Source organism: Erythrolamprus reginae, chromosome 8, assembly GCF_031021105.1.
Source record: "Erythrolamprus reginae isolate rEryReg1 chromosome 8, rEryReg1.hap1, whole genome shotgun sequence".
Taxonomy (NCBI): Eukaryota; Metazoa; Chordata; class Lepidosauria; order Squamata; family Dipsadidae; genus Erythrolamprus; species Erythrolamprus reginae.
Window position 1 is genome coordinate 7851671 of NC_091957.1, and position 20567 is coordinate 7872237.

The 20567-nt window shown below is 41.5% G+C and overlaps 1 protein-coding gene across 1 annotated transcript in view; it reads left to right on the forward strand.

Annotated features, from left to right (window-relative positions):
* PAPPA (pappalysin 1) overlaps positions 1-20567 on the forward strand; it is a 157816-nt gene that overhangs the window by 131996 nt on the left and 5253 nt on the right. The window contains 3 exon segments of the mRNA XM_070759604.1: positions 1795-1904; positions 9423-9494; positions 17437-17535. Coding sequence (XP_070615705.1) covers positions 1795-1904; positions 9423-9494; positions 17437-17535 — 281 coding nt within the window.

Consider the following 20567-nt stretch of genomic DNA (forward strand, 5'->3'; position numbering starts at 1 on the left):
GGCCTTGGTTGTGGACTCCCTATACCTGTGGGGTTATAAGAGGTATTTTCTAGACCGGCAGTGGTTCTCAATCTTTCTAATGCCGATTTAAGAATTACACTTTTTGTCCGTTAGTGTTTTGGACAGCAGCCATGCAAAAGAACAAAAGCTCATTTTTTAAAAAGTTTTTTTTTTTGCACATATAATTTTTTTAAATTGATTTTTATAGTAATAATACAACATTCATGCAACAAGTAACAACGTGCTCGGTGCTCAAAGGGCCCGTCACCAAACATCTTTCTTACCCCTCCACCAAGATGAGGACATATTTTCTATATAACATTTTAATTTAGGAGCAATAGATCTATTCACGTACATATTATAAAGTAATTCTAATTTATTCTTTGTACCTTGGTCTTGAATTCTACTAACCACCTATCCTTGTCCCATTGCCCCACCAGTTCCCGCAGATTAGTTTCATTGGCTGAATTCATCCTCTTGTTCATATTCTCAAACTGAAAATGATCCACCATGTACCGATACCAATTTTGTATTGTCCATTTTGTCGTATCCTTCCAGCCTAGGACTATTACCGCCTGAGTGCTTTCTATCAATGCTTCTTTTATTTCTCTAAAATCTCCCATCTCATTCCTTTTGACTAATACCACCATTTCCTTTGTAATTGTCCATTGTATATTTAACATCCTATTAATATTCTCTTGCACTTCTTTCCAAAACTTCTCCACTACCAGACATTCCTAGATCATATGTTCCGCTGTTATTTAACAATGGGATATTAGATAATACATTAGATAATTTAATCCCTACTGTTGGTCTCCCTTTTTTTCTCCCAACTAGCTTATATTCAGGATTTCACCTCCTTCCCAGTTTAGCCTGAGCATAGAGTCACCTTCTGAATTAATAGAACCAGGCAAATCAGTCTGTTAGATCTACTTTTTCTGCCTTTGGAGCTACCAACAAGTTTTACTTGAAATCTTGTTAAGTGGAGGCTGCAAACCACCTGTTTGTTTTTTGTTTTTAATAAAAATATAATCTTTATTGACAATCAGTGGGAAAGGGGTACATAAAATAAGGGGACTGTACAAATATTAATTACAAATGTACATTGCTCAAAAATAAATAAATAAAGGGAACACTTAAACAACACAATATAATTTCAAGTCAAACTTCGGGGAAATCAAACTGTCCACGTAGGAAGCAACACTGATTGACAATCAATTCCGAGTCTTAATATACGATGGAGAATTACAAAGGAAATGGTGGTATTAGTGAAAAGGAAATAAATAAAATAAATAATTCCACATGCTGTTGTGCACATTCAACTTTGTACAGAGCAAAGTATTCAATGAGAATATTTCGTTCATTCAGATCTAGGATGTGTTCTTTGAGTGTTCCCTTTATTTATTTTTTTGAGAAGTGTATATGAATTTTGAATATATAGTTGTACATCGGGATGCACATTTATGTAAGAAAAAGAAGGGGGAGAAAAGAAAAGAGAAAAGAAATGGAAAAGAACAAAGAAACAGAAAGAAAGAAAGAAAGAAAGAAAGAAAGAAAGGAACAAAGGGAAATAAATGTGTATCTATATGTTTATCAAATATTGTGATTGTTGTCAGCCACCTGCTTTATGTATCTATAAAAACAATATTCGGGGCCCAATTAAAACAGTAGGTCGCTTGCGGAATTGATGCTGTTGAAATGTTCGCCTCAAGGAAGGGGCAAGTAGAGTGTGTGTGTGAAGATCTATGATATGAAGGCATTGATTTCCTCTCGGCCTTTTTATCCTTTTCAAAGGAGCCGAATGCACCATCCTGTGCCCAGAACATCACACCGAGCCCATCCTGTTACCTGCCAATGAAACATTGCAGGGCATCCAACACTGGATGAAACCTCCACGAGTAAAGGTAAGAGTGCAAAACAAGAAAGGAAAAAAAGTACAAAGATGGGTTGGCAAAAATGGAGAAAAAGTGTTGTTCCCATCAATGGGTTTAACACAATAAGTGCCTCCTGTTCGCCCTTTCCTTCCTTCCTTCATCCCTCTCCCTCTTCCCATCCCCTACCTTCTCTTTTCTACATCCCTCCCTCCCTCCTTCCTTCCTTCCTTCCTTCATTCATTCATTCCCTCCCCCCTCCCTCCCTCTTTTCTTCCCACCCTCCTTCTGTTTCTCCCCTCCCTTCAATTCTTCCTCCCTTCCCTCCCTTCTCTTTTCTCCTTCCTTCCTTCCTTCCTATTCTTCCCTCATCCTTCATGCCTTTGTCTCTTTGCTCTTCCCTCCTTTCTCTTCTCACCTTCCTTCCTTCCTGCTTGCTTGCTTGCTTCCTTCTCTCCCTCCTTCCTTCCTTTTCCTCCCTCCTTCCCCCTTCATCACTTCGACTCTTTCCCTTTCCTCTTCTCCTCCTCTTCCCCTTCTTTTCTTTCTTTCTTTCTTCCCCCCTTCCCATTCCCTTCCTTCCTTCGCTCGCTCTTCCTCCCCTCCTTTTGACCTTCCATCCCTTTCCTTTTCTCTCCCTTCTTTTCTCCTTCCTTCCCTCTTTTCTTCTCACCCTCCTTCTCTTCCATCCCTCCCTTTATCCCTTTCTCTCCCTTTCCCCACCTTCTCTTTTCTCCTTCCTTCCGATCTTTCCCTCACCCTTCATGCCTTCATCTCTTTCCCTTCCCTCCTTTCTCTTCCTTCCTTCTTGCTTGCCTGCTTCCTTCTCTCTCTCCTTCCCCCCTTTCTCTCCCTCTCTCCCCTTCATTGCTTCTACTTTTTCCCCTTCTCTTTCCTTTCTCCTTCTCTCTCTCTCTCTCTCTCTCTTTCTTTCCTTCCCTCCTTCCTTCCCTCCCTTCTTCCCTTCCTCCCTCCCTCCCCACCTGCCATGGGTCCTTTATTGATGCTGGCTTTTAGAAGCGAACCATAACGCATTTTATACCTGTGTATCCCTGGAGGTCTCATTAGGTAGCTGGAAAGAAAGGGGGAAAAAATAACTGGTAATAAAAACGAAAGGGGGGGGGGAGGAAAGAGAAAGCAAGCAGGATTTGGAGGAGGGAGGGGGAAGCCAGGGGGAGAGGATGATTTCATCCAGAATACAAAAAAAGAAAAAAGCTTTTATTACCAGAGCTTTGCTGAACATACAGAAAGGTTAAGGCGACGTGACAATGAATTTGATAACTCAATTGTTCAGGAAAAGCCATTTAGAGGCTGCCGGATAAAATTACAGGATGGGGGAGGACACCTTTTACTGAATGCAAGGGAGGATTGTCACAAACACACAACTGCAGTGTCCCTGTGGCTTGTGGTGTTCTTTGACCTCCGCTGCCCTTGACCTTATTTGTCCAGACTGTGGTCTGACACTCTTATTTGTCCTGGCCATCCTCATCTTCTCTGAGGCCACCATCCCCACCACTGATGGTGATTTGAGGGATGACAGCTTAGCCAAGGAATGTTAGACAATGGCAGGAAGGGAAAGGAGGGGGGGGGGGCTGGAGAGGATGCCTCAGAGAAGGCACCAAAGATGGAAGGCTTTCTACGGCTGAAAGAGGATCTTAGTTTAGTTGCGATCGCGAGCACACAGGATGGGATTCGTACCGTAGAGAAGTTGAAAGCTCGCCATAAATTTGCAAGAGGATTTGAGATGGCTACATTCACAGTTCCTGACCATGCTGGTTGGAAACACTAGATGTTATTGTCCAAAGATATCTGGGGGAGCTGGTGGTCAAAGAAAAGAGAATATTAATAATAATTTGATGCTTGAAAGGAGAATATTTTGTAGCTTGGGGTTGAAGTGAGGTATTCTTGATGCTCTATGAGTTGGGTTGTTTTCCTGCAGATGTTTCATTAGGTAACATCAGTGCTAGTCTGTTTAGGCAATGAAGTGTTTGCAAGAAGACACCCAAGCTAGGAGAGCATCAAGGACCCCACAGTCCTGCTTCTCCTTCTCTTTCTGTGTCTCCTTGTCCTTGTCCTTATCTTTGTCCTGCTCCATCTCCTTCTCCTCCTCCCTCTCCTTCTCCTTCTTCTAATCCTTCTCCTTCTCCCTTTCCTTCTCCTCTTTCTCTTTCTGTGTCTCCTTGTCCTCCTCCTTCTCCCTCTCCTTCTCCTCCTCCTTTTCCTTCTCCCTCTCCAACTCCCTGTCCAACTTTCATCCCCTCCTCCTCCTCCTCCTCCTTCTCCCTATACAACTCCCTGTACAACTTTCATCCCTTCCCTCTCCTCCTCTCTCTCCAACTCTCTCTTCTCCTCCTTCTCCATTTCCAACTCTCTCTCAAACTTACATTCCCTCACATTCCCTCCTTCTCTTTCTCCCTCTCCTCCTCCTCCTCATTCTCTTTCTGTATCTACTTGTCTTATTCCTTCTCTCTCTCCTTCTCCCTCTCCCTCTCCTTCTTCTCCCTCTCCAACTCCCTGTCCAACTTTCATCCCCTCCTTCTCCTTCTCTTCCTTCTTCCTTCTCCCTCTCCAACTCCATCTTCTTCTCCTTCTCCCTTTCCAACTCTCTTTCAAATTTCCATTCCCTCCTTCTCCTTCTTCTCCTCTTTCTCTTTCTGTGTCTCCTTGTCCTACTCCTTCTCCCTCTCCCTCTTCTCCCTCTCCAACTCCCTGTCCAACTTTCATCCCCCTTCTCCTTCTCCTTCTCTTCCTTCTCACTCTCCAACTCCCTCTTCTCCTTTTTCCTTTCCAACTCTCTCTCATATTTCCATTCCCTCACATTCCCTACTTCTTTTTCTCCCTCTCCCTCTCCTCCTTCTCCTTCTCCTTCTCTTTCTGTGTCTCCTTGTCCTACTTCTCCCTCTCCTTCTCCCTCTCCTCCTTCTCCCTTTCCTCCTCCTCCATTTCCAACTCTCAAACTTCCATTCCCTCCTTCTCCTTCTTCTCCTCCTCCCTCTCCAACGCCTTCTGTTCTTGGACCCTCTCTTGTCTCCAGTTTAGGATTATGTTCCCCCCACCCCCAAAAAATTAAATTTTACAGTCATCCTAAACATAACTTCCTGTGATCAAGCAACGAAGCCAAACCCTCTCTGGAAGAACTCACACAGAAAGAAAAGCTGTCTATCCATCTGTCCATCTTTTAAGAAAGATTTATGCTGAAAACCCAGCTGCAACAGGGGGAAAAATTTCAGAATGGCATGGCCAGTTGTCAATGGAAAGACAGTATCACACAATGGGAAGTGACCGTTCCCATTGGGTGGGCAGTTGTCAATGGGAAGACAGTATCACACAACTCTGTGAAGAAATGATAGCCGCTTTAGTGGGATACCACACTTTCCAATTGGAAGTACTAATTTTGGGCAGTTCCTTGGAGGTTTTTTGACCACACGGGGAAACTTACTTACAATCCTAGCTGATTTAAATCCTTAAACACCAACAACGGCGCTTACCTGCTTGCCCATAATTGCAACCTTCCCCTAGTTTATTTCCAAGGCTTTAAAAATAAAACCCAACGCCGGTATCTCAAAATGAAAGAAGTCAAGCTGCAAAAGAGCCCAAAACAACAACAACCAAGAACCCTAACCCTTGCCTTCCCTGTGGCTAGGAAAACCAACTTTTCTGTTTCCAGTACAAATTTCCCTGACCATGGGATTGTGGAAACCAGGCCTGTTTTAAGACAGGTGTGGAATAATTTTGGGGAACCCTGAGTCACACGGAAAAAACCCCGTGCTGCGGAAAGATCCACAGCAGCCCCACACAGGCTACCTAAAGAGATGAGCAACACTAGAAAACACACAGAGATTCACACACACTGAGGTTTAAATTAACCTCAAATAAAACAAGGGAAAGATAAATTACGGCTCCTGGCTGCCTCTCGCCATCTCCGCTTGTAACGTTTTTTTGCAACTTTCGCCGAAAAGGAAGAGCGGCTTTGTTCATGAAAAAATAAGAAAAATAAATGGCACTATCATTAAAAGTTTGAATCAAACTGTTCTTTGCAGTGGGCAGATAAAACAGGTCTACAAAAAATATTTTTTTGTAATCATCGCAGTTGACCTTGAACTTTCCCAAATCATTTTTTTGTTCGGATTTAAAAAATGTATATAGTTATTCTGTAGCAGGTATAGTTTCCATGGAGCAGCATCGTTGTTATAAGGTATAGGAAATATACTGGCAGCATTAAGAAAAGAAGTAATCTACAGATCAGAAATAACATAATAACAAAAATGCTTCTATATCAGACACTTTATGTGATAGAGCAAAACTAAGCATATTTTTGGAATCAGCACATCAAACTCCATAAAACAGACATATTACTTTTGCTGATGATTTTTTTGTTTGTTGACCAGTGTAACACTCACCAAAACCAGGGAAGTAAGACATACAGTAGAACTTCCAGTCACTAACATAGAAACATAGAAACATAGAAGTCTGATGGCAGAAAAAGACCTCATGGTCCATCTAGTCTGCCCTTATACTATTTTCTGTATTTTATCTTAGGATGGATATATGTTTATCCCAGGCATGTTTAAATTCAGTTACTGTGGATTTATCTACCACGTCTGCTGGAAGTTTGTTCCAAGGATCTACTACTCTTTCAGTAAAATAATATTTTCTCACGTTGCTTTTGATCTTTCCCCCAACTAACTTCAGATTGTGTCCCCTTGTTCTTGTGTTCACTTTCCTATTAAAAACACTTCCCTCCTGAACCTTATTTAACCCTTTAACATATTTAAATGTTTCGATCATGTCCCCCCTTTTCCTTCTGTCCTCCAGACTATACAGATTGAGTTCATTAAGTCTTTCCTGATACGTTTTATGCTTAAGACCTTCCACCATTCTTGTAGCCCGTCTTTGGACCCGTTCAATTTTGTCAATATCTTTTTGTAGGTGAGGTCTCCAGAACTGAACACAGTATTCCAAATGTGGTCTCACCAGCGCTCTATATAAGGAGATCACAATCTCCCTCTTCCTGCTTGTTATACCTCTAGCTATGCAGCCAAGCATCCTACTTGCTTTTCCTACTGCCTGACCACACTGCTCACCCATTTTGAGACTGTCAGAAATCACGACCCCTACAGGTTCTACTGTAGTTACAATGATGGCAAACACCCAAAAGTATCAGTGTAATAATTTGGAGAAAGTACCATGCAAGAAAAAAGATACGTAAAATTAGTTTTAGCGATGGCTCCTTTCCCTATCTCAGAATAACAGAGTTGAAAGGGACCTTGGAGGTCATGTAGTCCAATCTCCTTTTTAAGCACAAGTCCCTACATCATTTCAGACAAATGGCTGTTCAATCTCTTATTGAAAACCTCCCGTGTTGGAGCACCACAACTTCTCGAGTCAACTTCAGTTGTTGTTGTTCTAATTGTCACAAAATTCCTCCGTAGTTCTAGGGCGCTTCGCTCCTTGATTAGTTTCCATCCATTGCTGTTTTGGAAAATAGGTTGACCCCCTTTCTTCTTTGTGTCAGCCCCTCAAATATTGGAAGACAACTAAATTTATTTAGGATCCAATCCGACTTTTTAAAATTTATTTATTTATTTTATTTTTTGTCAAGTACGTATGGGATTGTAGCATGTTCCATCCTCCCAGGGGTTGCCTGGTGGTCCAGAACACCAAATTCGCATTTCTATCAGATGACATCACCACAAAGTGGATGACATGCCTTACTCATCTCTTCCCTAGATCCCCTGTAGTTTCCCTCCATGGTGCTTCCAAAATTTGGGGGCCTCCTTGCTTCATAGGAAAATAAGAGTCCCAAACTCTTAATGTAAACTGCTCCCAACTCGACTGCAGGAAATACGAATTTAGTAACCGAGTAGTTGATGCGTGGAACTCACTACCTGACTCTGTAGTATTATCACTGAACCCCCAAAACTTTACTCATTGACTATCCACTGTTGACCTCACCTGATTCCTAAGAGGTCAGTAAGGGGCGTGCATAAGCGCACCAGCGTGCCTTCCATCCCTGTCCTAATGTTTCCCTCTTATTAGTACCCATCTCATGTATATAAACAGTGCTATATCTATGTAGAAACATAGAAACATAGAAGTCTGACGGCAGAAAAAGACCTCATGGTCCATCTAGTCTGCCCTTATACTATTTTCTGTATTTTATCTTAGGATGGATATATGTTTATCCCAGGCATGTTTAAATTCAGTTACTGTGGATTTATCTACCACATCTGCTGGAAGTTTGTTCCAAGGATCTACTACTCTTTCAGTAAAATAATATTTTCTCATGTTGCTTTTGATCTTTCCCCCAACTAACTTCAGATTGTGTCCCCTTGTTCTTGTGTTCACTTTCCTATTAAAAACACTTCCCTCCTGGACCTTATTTAACCCTTTAATATATTTAAATGTTTCGATCATGTCCCCCCTTTTCCTTCTGTCCTCCAGACTATACAGATTGAGTTCATTAAGTCTTTCCTGATACGTTTTATGCTTAAGACCTTCCACCATTCTTGTAGCCCGTCTTTGGACCCGTTCAATTTTGTCAATATCTTTTTGTAGGTGAGGTCTCCAGAACTGAACACAGTATTCCAAATGTGGTCTCACCAGCATTCTATATAGTGGGATCATAATCTCCCTCTTCCTGCTTGTTATACCTCTAGCTATGCAGCCAAGCATCCTACTTGCTTTCCCTACCGCCTGACTGCACTGTTCACCCATTTTGAGACTGTCAGAAATCACTACCCCTAAATCCTTTTCTTTTGAAGTATTTGCCAACACTGAACTGCCAATGCAATACTCAGATTGAGGATTCCTTTTCCCCAAGTGCATTATTTTACATTTGGAAACATTAAACTGCAGTTTCCATTGCTTAGACCATTTATCTAGTAAAGCTAAATCATTTACCATATTACAGACGCCTCCAGGAATATCAACCCTATTGCACACTTTAGAGTCATCGGCAAATAGGCAAACCTTCCCTACCAAACCTTCCCCTATATATACTATGTATACTACCAATACGTACTTGACAAAATAAAATAAATGTAAATAAATAAAGTAGACATACTAAATTCTTGCAACCAGTCCTCCTATGCTTCTTTAGCTTAATATTCCCTACATCTTTTATTAGAGAGGTCACCTATGTACGTAAACATCCATCACTCTATTCCTAAAGTGTTTATAACCACTTTAAGAAAACCTTTCTTTGTGCTAATAGTAGGAAGGGGAAAATATCTTGACTTCATTACCAAAATTTCCCCCTTTCTTTTGCCTGTCTCTTTTTTCCACCGCAGAGCCTCCTTTCCCACTTGCAAAACGAAATATCAATCATGGTGGAACCTTAAATATTATTTTAATCTGTTATTGGAACCACTGGGTGTCTAACCGTTCTTGTAAATACTTGGAGGGATTCCAAGTCCTGAAATGCACCAATGACATTTGATTTTTTTTTTAAAGGAAGGACTATGTGAAGAATTAAGACTGGGGTCAAGAAAATTTGCTAAAATTGTTCCTCATCTCTCCCTATCTTCCTTCTTCCGTTCAATCTTCCAGAAAGTGGTCTGCACAGGAGAACTTAAGTGGTATCCTCACCCGGCATTCGTTCATTGCATCAAAGGTTGTGAGGTGAGTAAGATAGTCCACTTCCTACAGATTTCTCTCTCTCTCTCTCTCTCTCTCTCTCAGCTGGGATCAGTCTATCCTCTTCATTTTGAAGCAAGGTTTCTCAGGCATCTCCTCAACGTTTCTTACATTACAAGATGTAGACTTGAACATTTGAAGCAAATTAAAAGGATGGGTTAAAGATAAAAGCTTCACTCAAGTTTCTCTTAGAATAAGAATAGAATAACAGAGTTGGAAGGGACCTTGGAGGCTGGGGTGTAAGAGAGAAAGAGGGGGGGAAGGGGGGAGGGAGAGAGAGAGAGAGATAAAGAAAGAAAGAGAGAGAGATCCTTGAAGTAGATGAAAAACCAGTTCCACATTAAGAGGTTCTCCGTGGTCAAGATCAGTGAAATAGTTGGCCTTCAACACTGGAAGTTTTTAAGAAGACAGACAGACAGAGAGACAGAGAGACAGACAGACAGACAGACAAACAGAGAGACAGACAGATAGATAGATGCAAAGGAGATAGATATATTAGAGACACTGAATCATTAACTTTTTGGAATTAAGATTAATTCAAATTGGGTTATTTTGTGTGTGTGTTCCATCCACCTTCTTGTGTAGTCCCAAGTCAAATGTCAATCTCAGACCAAGGTGTCCTAGCCTGTTTGAAACATTTACATGCATAATGTTTTCCTCTCTCACTTTTTAAAATATATATATATATTATTATTATTATCATCCACATCACTTCTGAGCTTCCTGCTTACACTTACCTCATGCTTTTTCACACTTTTCCTCGAGTTAAAAAAAATCACCCACAATTTTTAGTTTCTCTTCTACACACAGAAAAAAGTGGAAGGTGTTTTTTTTTCTTAATTATTTTTATTTTTTATTTTTTAAAAAAACAACAACACAGCAGGCAAAGCAGGAAGGCATTTGAGGCCTATGATTAAAAATTGCCTCACTTTGCCATTAATAGATCGGTGTTTACGTTTTGCACTTAAGTCATCTCCTTCGAAAATAGCCTGCTTGTTTTGAAGGATGTGTGTGTGTGTGTGTGTGTGTGTGTGTGATAGCTTTGGGTTTCATACATTTTTTTCCCCTTCCTTGCAAGATTTAATCTTATCTTTCTCACCCTACTCATCCTTTGGAGAAAGGGTTTTGGCACGTGCTCAGTTTAAAAATATTGGAAGGATGGATGGTTTGGGAGGGTGCATTTTTCAAGAGAGAATGAGATAAGTTTCCTTAAAAAAAATTGGAAAAGGTAGAGGGGCGTTTTTCCCATTGAAAAAGCATGCAGAAGCATTAGAATAATAGTAAATGTACCTAGAAGAAGATATTATAAATGGATGGATGGATGTAAGTAGGTAGATAGGTAGGTAGGTAGATAAATAGATGAATAGAGATAGAAAATAGGTAGGTAGGTAGGTGGGTAGGTAGGTAGGTGATAGATAGATAGATAGATAGATAGATAGATAGATAGATAGATAGATAGATAGATAGATAGAGGTAGGTAGATAGATGAATAGAGATAGAAAAATAGGTAGGTAGATAGATAGATAGATAGATAGATAGATAGATAGATAGATAGATAGATGATAGATAGATAGATAGATAGATAGATAGATAGATAGATAGATAGATAGATAGATGATAGATAGATGCAAGTGGGTAGGTAGGTATGTAGTTATGTAGTTATGTAGGTATGTAGAATGATAGATAAATAGATGAATAGAGATAGAAAGTAGGTAGGTAGGTAGGTAGGTAGGTAGGTAGATAGATAGATAGATAGATATAGATAGATAGATAGATAGATAGATAGATAGATAGATAGATAGATAGATACTGTAGGTAGGTAGGTAGGTAGGTAGGTAGGTAGATAGATAGATAGATAGATAGATAGATAGATAGATAGATAGATAGATAGATAGATATGGATAAAGAAAAATATATGTTTAAGAATTGCTCTGATGCTGGAACTACTTGTCTGCTGATCATAAAATGGATTATAATTAGATAGACTTGTTTTGTGGCCCATCCACGTCCTGCACATTGATCACGGATTCTAAGGATCAAGAGATGGGTGTGGGTTGGTATCCGAGGCCAGTGCACTTGGCACCCGAGTCTGCTAGTGAGGAGAGGAGAGAGGATGTGGGGTCTGATGCACCTCCAGAGGTGCCCATGGGTGACTCAGGAGAAGAGGAAAAAGTGCTTCTTGATGCCAGGTATGCAGAGTTGCAAGAAGGCATGAGTGGCTAAGCAAGAGGAGGTCTCTGCATGAATAGTTCTCTAGAACAATTGGCCATGCCTTTAGGCTCCTTTTTTCTTCCCCTTTCCCCATATCTCCCTATCCTCAACACATCCCTTTCTCCCTCATTCCTCCTTCCCCCCCCTTTTTTTCTTTTCTATACCTGATATTATTGTTATGCCATTATACCATGTGTTCTGTCGAGCTCTCTGGTAGAATCCTCCCGATAATGCACAGATACAATTTCAGAAACACACACGTTTGAAAATTCAAAACAATGTTCTTTATACCAAAAATGCAAATAAACGAAGCTCTCTTTTTGTATAGCAAAGAGCACTCGTCTCCAAACAAACTGGTAATTTGTACAAGTCCCTTATCAGTTCTGTGATACTTAGCTTGCAGCTGTGAGGCGATTCACAGTCCTTCTTCTTTCACAAAGTGAAACACACTTTGCTCTGGTTTAGTTTCAAAGTGGGGAAAATTAAGCACACAAAAGGTCAAAGTCAGCAAGGCAGGCACGAAACACAACGATCAGATAATTCTCCACAATGGCCAAACCCACAGGCTGCTATTTATAGCAGCCTCACTAATTACCACAGCCCCACCCAACCACAGCAGGTGGCCTTATTTTCTTGGATAATAATCTCTCAGTTGTTGTTGCCTATGCATCGCTCTCCGCATGCGTGGCTGTATCATTAACTCTTGTTCCGAATCCAAGGAGGAGCTAGATAATTGATCTCCTTCTGAGCTGTCTGCCACACTCTCCTCCTCCCTGTCACTCATGTCTTCTTGGTCAGAGGAGCCTTCACCAGCAGATTCCACCGGGAGCAAAACAGGCCTGCAGCATGTGGATGTCTCCCCCACATCCACAGTCCTTGGGGCAGGAGCTGGGCCAGAGCTAACCACAACACCATGTACTACAGTTTTTTTTGTTCTACCCTTTTAATGTAAATACCTAATAAAGATTACTTCATTTTTAAAAAAGAGAGATAGAGGGAGGGGGTAGTTTGATATATAGAAGGAAAGCAGACCGGAGATAAAAGTATAAAAGGAGCAAATTAAGGAATACATTTATGGCATTCTGGATAGAAATGTGTCATTATGGGTGTTTTGATATTTATGAAAAAAAAATTAAAAAAAAAATCTGCAGAAAAGGAATGAAGGCTTCGAAGGGAGATTTGAGGTTCCTGTTCAGCCCGCCTTCACTCCGGGAGGGAAATCCAGCCTAAAATCTTGCCAGTAGAGAACAAATCACTCTCTGCCTTTGAAACAGAAACCCAATCGCTCCTCAAGCCATCGATCCCTGCATCAAATTGCGTTTATTAAGAAGGGACTTATTCTAGGATTCAACCCTTCTTAACTCAAGGTCATTGCAAGTTAAACCTTCAGGAGCTTTGCCTACATCTCATCCACAATAAGAAGTTCTCGTTTTAAGGGTGTTTGTGTGTGTCTGGTGAGATTCTCAATCCATCTGAGTTATAGACCAGTGGGATTCAAAAATTCTCTTACTACTAGTTCTGTGGGCATGGCTTGGTTGGCATGGCTTGGTGAAGGATACTGCAAAATCTCCCTTCCCTTCCCCCTCCAGGGGGAAGGATACTGCAAAATCTCCATTCTCTCCCCACTCCAGGGGAAGAATACTGCAAGATCTCCATTCTCTCCCCACTTCAGGGGGAAGGATACTGCAAAATATCCATTCCCACCCGACTCCAAGGGGAAAGGATACTGCAAAATCTCCATTCCCTCCCCACACCGGGGGAAGGATCCTGCAATATCGCCATTCCCTCCTCACCCTACTAATTTACTTTCCCGCTTTCAAGTTCTCCTGTGAAGTGCAATGAAAGAAGACCCAGGGGATCAGCTGGGACTCAGGAGGCAGAGAATAGATGGGGGCCGGGCGACCCAGAGGCTGTATTTGCCCGATTCTCTGAACTACTCAAAATTTCTGCTACCGATTCACCATGGACGTCATCCACTTTGTGGTGACGTCATCCAATAGAAATTGAACTGGGGATTATGGACTACCAGGCAGCCCCCGGGAGGCTGGGTAAGCAAGGCTGCAGTCCACCAGTCTACTTGGGAGCCGAGGCAACACAACGGGAAGGTAGAACGGCGTCTCCCTGGCACTCAGCTGCCCTTGATGGGACCTGGATCTGGTTTAGAAATAATAATAATAATTTATTGGATTTTTATGCTGCCCCTCTCCATAGACTTGGGGTGGCTAACAACAATGATAAAAACAGCATGTGACAATCCAATAATAAAACAACTAAAAACCCTTATTATAAAACCAAACATACACACAGACATACCATGCATAATTTGTAATGGCCTAGGGGGAAAGAATATCTCAACTCCCCCATGCCTGGCAGTATAAATGAGTCTTGAGTAGTTTACGAAAGACAGGGAGGGTGGGGGCAGTTCTAATCTCTGGGGGGAGTTGATTCCAGAGGGCCGGGGCCACCACAGAGAAGGCTCTTCCCCTGGGGCCCGCCAAACAACATTGTTTGGTCGACGGGACCCGGAGAAGGCCAACTCTGTGGGACCTTATCGGTCACTGGGATTCGTGCGGTAGCAGGCGGTTCCGGAGGTAATCTGGTCCAATGCTATGTAGGGCTTTAAAGGTCATGACCAACACTTTGAATTGTGACCGGAAACTGATCGGCAGCCAATGCAGGCCACGAAGTGTTGCAGAAACGTGGGCGAATCTAGAAAGCCCCACGATGGCTCTCGCGGCCGCGTTCTGCATGATCTGAAGTTTCCGAACACTTTTCAAAGGTAGCCCCATGTAGAGAGCGTTGCAGTCATCGAACCTCGAGGTGATGAGGGTATGAGCGACTGTGAGCAGTGACTCCCTGTCCAAATAAGGCCACAACTGGTGCATCAGGCGGACTTGGGCAAACGCCCTCCTCGCCACAGCCGAAAGATGATGTTCCAATGTCAGCTGTGGATTGAGGAGGACACCCAAGTTGCGAACCCTCTCTGAGGGGGTCAGTGATTCCCCCCTCCACAGGGTAATGGACTGACAGATGGAATTGTCCTTGGGAGGCAAGACCCACAGCCACTCCGTCTTATCTGGGTTGAGGTTGAGTCCAATACACAATAATACAAAATGAAGGTTATAGAGGATATAGTAGAGAAGAAATACGAGATATAGGAGAGACTATAGGTCAGGGGACGGAAGGCATTCTAGTTCGCTTATGTACGCCCCTTACTGACCTCTTAGGAATCTGGAGAGGTCAACCGTGGATAGTCTAAGGCAGTGTTTTTCAACCAGTGTGCCATGGCACATTAGTGTGCCGCGAGACATGGTCAGGTGTGCTGCGAAGCTCAGCAAGAGAGAGAAAGAGAGAGAGAAAGAAAGCAAGAGAGAGAGAGAAAGAAAGCAAGAGAGAGAGAAAGAGAGAGAGAGAAAGAGAGGGAGAAAGAAAGCAAGAGAGAGAGAGAGAAAGAAAGCAAGAGAGAAAGAGAGAGAGAAAGAAAGCAAGAGAGAGAGAAAGCAAGAGAGAGAGAAAGAGAGAGAGAGAAAGAAAGCAAGAGAGAAAGAGAGAGAAAGCAAGAGAGAGAGAAAGAGAAAGCAAGAGAGAAAGAGAGAGAGAGAGAGAAATCAAGAGAGAAAGAGAGAGAGAGAGAGAAAGCAAGAGAGAAAGAGAAAGAGAAAGAGAAAGCAAGAGAGATAGAAAGAGAGCAAAAAAGAGAGGAAGAGAGAAAGAAAGAGGGATGGATAGAGAGGGGAAGGAAGGAAGAGAGAGAAAGAGAGAGAGAAATAGGGAGGAAGAGAGAGAGATATTTTTTTTGTCCAAACTTTTTTTAGACCCCCCTCTCCCCTCTGCTCAATGTGCCCCATGATTTTGTACATGTAAAAAATGTGCCGCAACTCAAAAAAGGTTGAAAATCACTGGTCTAAGGGATAGTCTATGGGACCACCAGGCAGCCCCTGGGAACGTTTGAGGGCAGGTAGGACCAGGCAGCTTTCCTCTAGAAATAAGAGGCGACGTAATGCACCAGGAAGACGACATCATTGGAATGCAGCATTACATCACCCTTGGCACAGAGCCAAGTGAATAGGCTAGAAACTGAGGCTTCCCCCTAGAAATAAGAGATGACGTAATGCAGCATTAACAAAAAAGACGACATCATCGGAATGCAGCATTACATCGCCCTGTTCTTTTCTTATCCCCCTTTTTACTGGCACTGTGCCAGGCACAGGAATGCAAAAGTGCACAAGAAAAACAGAATATGTTAGGATTCCCCCAAGAGGGAAAAAAAAGACACAATGCTCTTTGGAATGTTGACATGAATACCTGTTTTTGACCCCAAATTATTATCGACTGTTAATCAATCCCCGGCTTTCATTTTTGGCCGTAGATACCAGAACCTTTATTCTGTTTAAATACGAAAGAGTTTGTTTCTCTCCTCCGAATCTCACCAATTTGTAAAAGAGTGACAATGGACAATGAAATGGTGCAAAATGTGATTTGCTTTATTTTACGGCACACAAGTTGTTGGGTGTTTTTTTTTAATCTTTATTAAGTATTTACATTAAAAATAAAAACCACGATTTTAATGCTTTTTCAGTTATGAAAAATGAGCCATACTAATTTGATTAAGAACAAATTGTAAATTGTAACTAGCTTTGATATTTTATTTTTTACCATTAATGTAATGTGCTAGTACCAATTAATCATAGATTAGTAAAGTAGAATGAATTTGAAAGTATTTAAGCCAACGATATGAAGTACTGCAAAGACTTAGAAAGAAATAAGCAAAAATAATTTAATAAATAGACAAGGTTACTCTCTTTTTCTAAATGTAATTTCTTTCTCCCCTTTCTTTCATTTCTTTGTTCTATTTATGTATAATTTTTCTTTTTCTTGAATGTATAGCTATAAGTCAATTTATTTTCTTTAAAAAAGGGGGGGGAAAGAAAGAGAGAAAAATTTAAAAAAACATAAAAAGAAAAACAAAGGCAAAATATGGCTTATACAAACATATAACACAAGCACGCAAGTTTATTATCCTCAAAGGCCCAAATACACAGTCTTGCAAGTTTGGATAATGATCAAACACTTGCATCTGCAAACCTGCCCACTTTCAAGACTTGGGGACTTCAACTCCCAGAATTCCTTGCAGCTGGCTGAGGAATTCTGGGAGTTGAAGTCCCCCAGTCTCGAAGTGGCTGAGTTTGGTGCTGATCTTCAACAATAAATGGCTAAAGCAGTGTTTCCCAACCTTGGCAACTTGAAGATATTTGGAGTTCAACTCCCAGAATTCCCCAACCAGCATTCGCTGGCTGGGGAATTCTGGGAGTTGAAGTCTAAATATCTTCAAGTTGCCAAGGTTGGGAAACACTGGGCTAAAGTAAGTGGTTATTGCAAGAAGAAAAAACCTATGATGGAATTGCACAGAATAAGGAGACAAGAGATAATAGGAAGGCTTAATGAAGGAGCAACGTACCCACACACAAGACGATGATTATTCAATACAATAATAACAAATGAATAATAATAATCTATTATAATAATATATAATAACAATCTATTGGGCACTCTTCTTTTTCACAGAGTCACTGGGTGGCTGAATTGGAACAGTTCTTGATTAATCATTCTCCACAGTCTCCATGGTGTAAATTTGTGGCCAATTCCCAATGTTCGTTAATGAGCTTGTTGACATTGACTGATGCCATCTTTTCTTCTCCTTCTTCTTCTATTGGAGCCTTTTGGAGGTGACAACTATTGCGATCCGGTCAACAACCGAGCCTTTTGCAACTACGATGACGGAGATTGTTGTGTCTCAACAGTGAAGACCAAAAAGGTAAGGTTGGAATTCTCGCCATCACGTGTTCAAATCCAATGGACTATAATCTCCTTTGTCTGCCTCCTTTCCATTGCAATGCTGTTTCCCCATTTGCAACTAAAACACCACACTATAGTGAGACCCATACCCGGTGCAACCCACTACCGATGCCCACCTTGGCGAGTATTCTGAGCAGAGCTTGGTTACAAGCGGTGTGCCACAAGGGTCTGTTCCAGGTCCTATTCTTTTTAATATGTTTGTGAGTGACAGAGGGGAAGGTTTGGTAGGGAAGGTTTGCCTATTTGCCGATGACTCTAAAGTGTGCAATAGGGTTGATATTCCCGGAGGCGTCTATAATATGGCAAATGACTTAGCTTTACTAGATAAGTAGTCAAAGCAATGGAAACTGCAGTTTCATGTTTCCAAATGTAAAATAATGCACTTGGGGAAAAGGAATCCTCAATCTTAGTATTGTATTGGCAGTTCTGTGTTAGCAAAAACTTCAGAAGAGAAGGATTTAGGGGTAGTGATTTCTGACAGTCTCCAAAAGGGTGAACAGTGTGGTCAGGCAGTAGGGAAAGTGAGTAGAATATTATTTGACCGAAAGAGTAATAGATGCTTGGAACAAACTTCCAGCAGACGTGGTTGGTAAACCCACAGTCACTGAATTTAAACATGCCTGGGATAAACATAGATTCATCCTAAGATAAAATGCAGGAAATAGTATAAGGGCAGACTAGATGGACCATGAGGTCTTTTTCTGCCATCAATCTTCTATGTTTCTGTTCTGTTGGGCTCTCTGGTAGAATCCTCCCAAAAATTAACAGGTACAAATTTCAGACACACACACGTTTGAAAATTCCAAACAATGTTCTTTATAATGAAAATTCACTTACACCAAGCCCTCTTTTGGTATAGCAAAGAGCACTTGTCTCCATACAAACTGGTAATTTGTACAAGTCCCTTATCAGTTCTGTGATACTTAGCTTGCAGCTGTGAGGCAATTCACAGTCCTTCTTCTTTCACAAAGTGAAACACACTTTGCTCTGGTTTAGTTTCAAAGCAGGGAAAAATCAGCACACAAAAGGTCAAAGTCAGCAAAGCAGGCACGAAACACAACGATCAGATAATCCTCCACAATGGCCAAACCCACAGGCTGCTATTTATAGCAGCCTCACTAATGACCACAGCCCCACCCAACCACAGGTGGCCTCATTTTCTTTGATAATAATCTCTCAGTTGTTGTTGCCTATGCATTGCTCTCTGCATGCGTGGCTGTATCATTAACTCTTGTTCTGAATCCAAGGAGGAGCTAGAGAATTGATCTCCTTCTGAGCTGTCTGCCCCACTCTCCTCCTCCCTGTCACTCATGTCTCCTTGGTCAGAGGAGCCTTCATCAGCAGATTCCATCGGGGGGGGGGGCAAAACAGGCCTGCAGCATATGGATGTCTCCCCCACATCCACAGTCCTTGGAGCAGGAGCTGGGCCAGAGCTAACCACAACAGTTTCTATGTTTCTACCACTATATCTCCACGTGCCATAGGTTCTCCATCGTGGGTTTTCTGGCTGAGCAGGGGGGAGGGGTGGGAGTAGAAGGCCTCTGAGATCCCTTCCAACTCAGTTATTCTGTTATATTCTGTATTTATGTCCTGGAAGTATAATGGATCTATTTATCAGTCCTTAGCCGAAGGGGAAATGAAGTTTATATAGGATTCCCCCCAGCTTGTGTTTCGCCCTCCTCTTGAGATGGGGCCCACCTGCCTTTGAAGTGCCCCTTATCTTACAAGATTCTAGTTTCCTTCTCCTTCGGAATTTTAAAAGCCTCGCTGAGGTTTATGAAGGGCCCAACTTTGGAATAAATTAACAAAAACCGTCTGGCCAACACAGCTGATGAATACATTTGGTGACAGAAAGAGAGAGAGAGAGACGGAGAAAAGAGATAATCTATATCAAACGCCCCAAACTTTTTTACATTTCAAAGAGACGCCAATTCTCCCTTGGCCTGGTGAGCTCATTCTTAAGAATTCGGCTGCTGTAACATTTTTAAAGCTACAGGCAGCATTTAAAATATATATATATGTTTCCCGGTAATTCTGGAGCGCTTAAAAACGTATTTCGCTGCTGGATTTTGTTGAGACTCTGGAAAGTGTCTCAATCAATCAATCAATCAATCAATCAATCAGTACAAGTGCACTAGAGTGCCTTCCGTCCCCTGTCCTATTGCTCTCCTATATCTCCCATACCTTTCTTCTATTCCTATATCTCTTCTATTCTTTCATTGATATGTTCTATTACTATAACTTCTTTTCTATTATCTCTTAAATATATTTTACTATGAGTATCTCCTCTATAACCTTCATCATGTATTTTACTATGTGTATATAGATATATACTCACTAAAACCCTCGTTGTGTATTGGACAAAATAAATAAATAAAATAAATAAATACATCAGAATAGAGCTGTAAGGTACCTTGGGAAAGCAACTTTTTAATCACTTGTTGTTGTTGTTTTTCATTTGCATATTGCTCTTTGCCCCCCAAAAATGAATTTATCCTTTAGCACAATGGGGGCTTCCCTCATCCAACATAGTTGTTAGAAGGGACCTTGGAGGTCTTCTAATCCATCCCTTTGCTCAAGCAGAAGACCCTACATCATTTCAGGCAGGTGGCTGTCCAATCTCTTCTTAAAAACCTCCAGTGATGGATCACCTACAACTTCTGGTGGCAAGCAGTTCCACTGGTTAATGGTCCTCACGGTTAGGAAGTTTTTTTCCTTAATCCCAGATTGCTTCTCTCCTTGGTGAGTTTCTATCCATTGGTTTTTGTTCTCTCTTCTGGTGCTTTAGATCAGTGTTTCCAAACCTTGGCAACTTGAAGATATCTAGTCTATTTTCGTAGGATATTCTGTTTCGAGTGGAGGAGTGAAGGGCTCTTCTGGTGAAATATCTTTGGACTTTTTCAAGAGTGTTGATGTCTGAGATGTGGTATGGGTTCCAGACAGATGAGCAGTAGTCTAGGATGGGTCTGGCAAAAGTTTTGTAGGCTCTTG